Source organism: Protobothrops mucrosquamatus, unplaced genomic scaffold, assembly GCF_001527695.2.
Source record: "Protobothrops mucrosquamatus isolate PMUCROS unplaced genomic scaffold, P.Mucros_1.0 scaffold4785, whole genome shotgun sequence".
NCBI classification, from domain to species: domain Eukaryota; kingdom Metazoa; phylum Chordata; class Lepidosauria; order Squamata; family Viperidae; genus Protobothrops; species Protobothrops mucrosquamatus.
In genome coordinates this window covers 31,849-35,073 of record NW_015390675.1, presented here as the reverse complement: position 1 = coordinate 35,073, position 3,225 = coordinate 31,849, and the positions used below count along the sequence as shown (strand labels likewise).

The following is a 3,225-nucleotide window of genomic DNA, read 5'->3' as shown; positions in this document are numbered from 1 at the left end:
GATATGGAGAGAAATTTGGGCAGGTTTTCTGTTGCTTCTAAACTATTAAATTCATGTGATTTCAGTGTAACGCCTTCTGAAAACATAACTAAACGTGNGAAAAATACTCTTAAATAATCATAGATGACCAACTTACAATATAAAAAATGAGTGGAAGCTTATGCTCTTTGTAAATAGATGTTGAATCCCATAAATCCAGAAAGCCAAACTGGCTTTCATCATTGGTTACTAAGACGTTTCAGTTTAGTTACTGAATTGTTCAGATGACTTCCAAGGTCCCTTCCAACTCTATTATTACTACTACTACTACTACTACTACTACTACTACTACTACTACTACTACTACTACTACTACTACTACCAGTGCAGCTACAGCTACAGGAGAAAGGTCTAGAACAGGGGTAGGCAACCTTGGCTCTTTCATGACTCATGGACTTCAACTCCCAAAATTCCTGAGTCAGCATGGCTGGCTCAGGAATTCTGGGAGTTGAAGTCCACAAGTCATAAAAGAGCCAAGGTTGCCTACCCCTGGTCTAGAATCAAAGCTCTCTTCCATCACATGACCTAAAACAAGCTATACATTCCCACCCATAATATGGTAAATTCACTCAATGTTCTTTTAATGTTTTTATAACTAAAGTTATTAATATGTATTCCATCCTATAAGCTATTGTTTAAAATATCTTGTTAATTGAATTAAAGATGGCATCTCAGTGTCTTTATGGTGACTATGCACGACTCACAATGGAGCTTCACATCTCAGGGACACTCAATTTGGGGCCCTGCCAATGTTTGGGCTAACTCTCACAATCCTTTGTTGATGTATTGATTAGGGCTGTGTAGAGTTGCGGTTCAAAAGACTCAAAAGGCATCAAGTTTCCCAGTTTCAAAACACATGCGCATGTTTATTTCAATGACAGTTTACAATCAGAGCAGCAGTAGGAAAATGCAAATCTTTAAAAATGTTATAAATATGACCCATGTCTTACACTTATGTGAGAGAACACCCACAATCTGCTGCATTCTTTTCAGAATACATTTCTTATGGAAAGGATGATGGACTTCAGTTAAATAATACCAATTCCCACATGCAATAACCTACACAACAATCTATGTAAAATGGCTGATATGAATAGGGAATTATACCAGATGATATTTGTGCAAAGCAGCTTCCCAAATGATCTGTCAAGCTTTCATATACCTGCCTCCCCTCGAAAGTTGGGTTGAAACAGGCATAATTGCAAGAAAAATCCATACTACTCCCGTGAGATATATCACTAAGAAGATTATATTATAGAAAAGCCATCCTATCTCCCGCCCATAAGATTAGCTAAAATGGGTCCCAACGTTTCCTCTAAATGTTGGAAATGCAATCTGACAATTGGAACATACTATCATATGTGGTGGGAGTGCACGCGAGCTTGTGATTTTTGGACGAAGGTTAAAGAATGGCTGGAAGAAATACTAGAGCGAGTGGTAGAGTTAAAACCAGAATTTTTCCTATTAGGTATAACAACGTAGAAGTATGACAAAGGTGTACTCTATTTGATGCTACACATTCTAATGGCTTCCAGATTGGTTTATGCTCAAAATTGGAGGAATAAAGGAATTCCAACGGAAGAAGAAATCCTGTATAAAATTTTATCATGTGCTGAGATGGACAGGCTCACTATGGCTATGAAAGACAAGACAGAACTGGAATATTTCGAAATCTGGGACAAATTTTATCGCTGGTATGAATCAAGGAGAACCGCTCGGATCTTAAGCTAACGATAGGATTGAAACATACATATAATTGTACATATAATTGTATATATAATTGTATTGTGTAGAAGAATGAGGCTTATATAGAGGTTAAGGATGATGTATTAAGTTTTTGTATCACAAGAAACAAACTGTTAGGAATATTTATTCTGGAATGCCACTTATGTCCATTTTTGTTTTAATTGTATTATAAATAAAAAACTTTTTATAAAAAAAAAGAAAAAAAAAGAAAAGCCATCTAATGGTAGGTGTTAGTTGCGTAGTAATACCTATTTTATAATTTTGTCATTTTAATACAAATTAGAAGTTACCAACCTATTGGGTTGGAGTCATTTGGGTTAACCACCAGTAGTCTTGAGTTGTATCTAACATTACCTACCTTCTGAGTGAACCTCCTCCACCAAGGTACAGACACATTCTCTTGAAGGAATTTTTATATTTTAACCATACATATACATGCATTGTTTTTAGTTCATAAAATTCTGGACAGAATATGGACAAAGTACACCAAAAAGCCTTGAACATACTGAAGTATTTGAAAATCACTGGAAAGTTCTAGTCTAAAGCACTGAAATGTTTTCCCTCTTGCATCTAGAAATAGTCTCTAAAAAAGACTCATCTGTCCTTACCTTGAATTCCTTAATGCCAGTATAGATGCTCATTGGGCCTGATTCATTTTCTCCATTGGGCCGAGTGTCTGCTACAATCTCTATAACCTGTTCCAAAGCTAGTCTCATTCTGTGGAACACTGCTCCTTTGTTAACACGGGCAGATTCACAGTCGGGATGCCTTAAACAGGTCTGAAGATCAATAATTTGAGCGGAAAAAAAAAAAGCTATAAGCAAGCAGATAAATAAAAATACATCAACACTATTTGGATCTTTCTGTGCTATATACTAAGGTGCATCCCATTAATGCCCCCCCCTCCCACCCCCGGGCAAATCAGCCAAGGCTGCTTATCAGTTTCATCAGTGAGTCAGCCACTGCATTTGTCAACATTTCCTCTGGGGTCCCTCAGAAAGCCTTCCGGTCTCTAGACATGTTGACTGATGTGGCTTTAGTCAATGCTGTCCCCTAGGTGTTCTGGAGAGTGGCTCTCAAGTCTTTTGCTTTGCTGATAACAAACAGAAAAAAATTAGTTACCTTGGAGGCAGTGAGAAGCATCATGGTACATTTCTCAAGAATAGACCTAGCAGCTGCCATTTTAGCTTTCTTCTTTTCATCTTTCAGATCCTGAGGAAAGAAAAGCAAAACCTTCTAATAGAGAACAATAATTCTTGGGAAAGGGAGGTGTAGGGCATCTACTGAAAAACAAAGCATGTCATATCTTTTAATTATTAAAAAAAGACAGAACCTCATAATGGGATATGGAGAGAAATTTGGGCAGGTTTTCTGTTGCTTCTAAACTATTAAATTCATGTGATTTCAGTGTAACGCCTTCTGAAAACATAACTAAACGTG

General features: G+C 37.0%; 1 protein-coding gene across 1 annotated transcript in view; it reads right to left on the bottom strand.

Moving 5' to 3' along the window:
- Positions 1–2,015: 2,015 nt before the first annotated feature.
- LOC107299308 (alpha-catulin-like) overlaps positions 2,016–3,225 on the bottom strand; it is a 9,670-nt gene continuing 8,460 nt past the window's right edge. Inside the window, exons 5-7 of the mRNA XM_015828670.1 lie at positions 2,908–2,997; positions 2,394–2,564; positions 2,016–2,033 (exon numbers count right to left, since the gene is read on the bottom strand). Coding sequence (XP_015684156.1) covers positions 2,016–2,033; positions 2,394–2,564; positions 2,908–2,997 — 279 coding nt within the window. The remainder of the gene's footprint in view (positions 2,034–2,393; positions 2,565–2,907; positions 2,998–3,225) is intronic.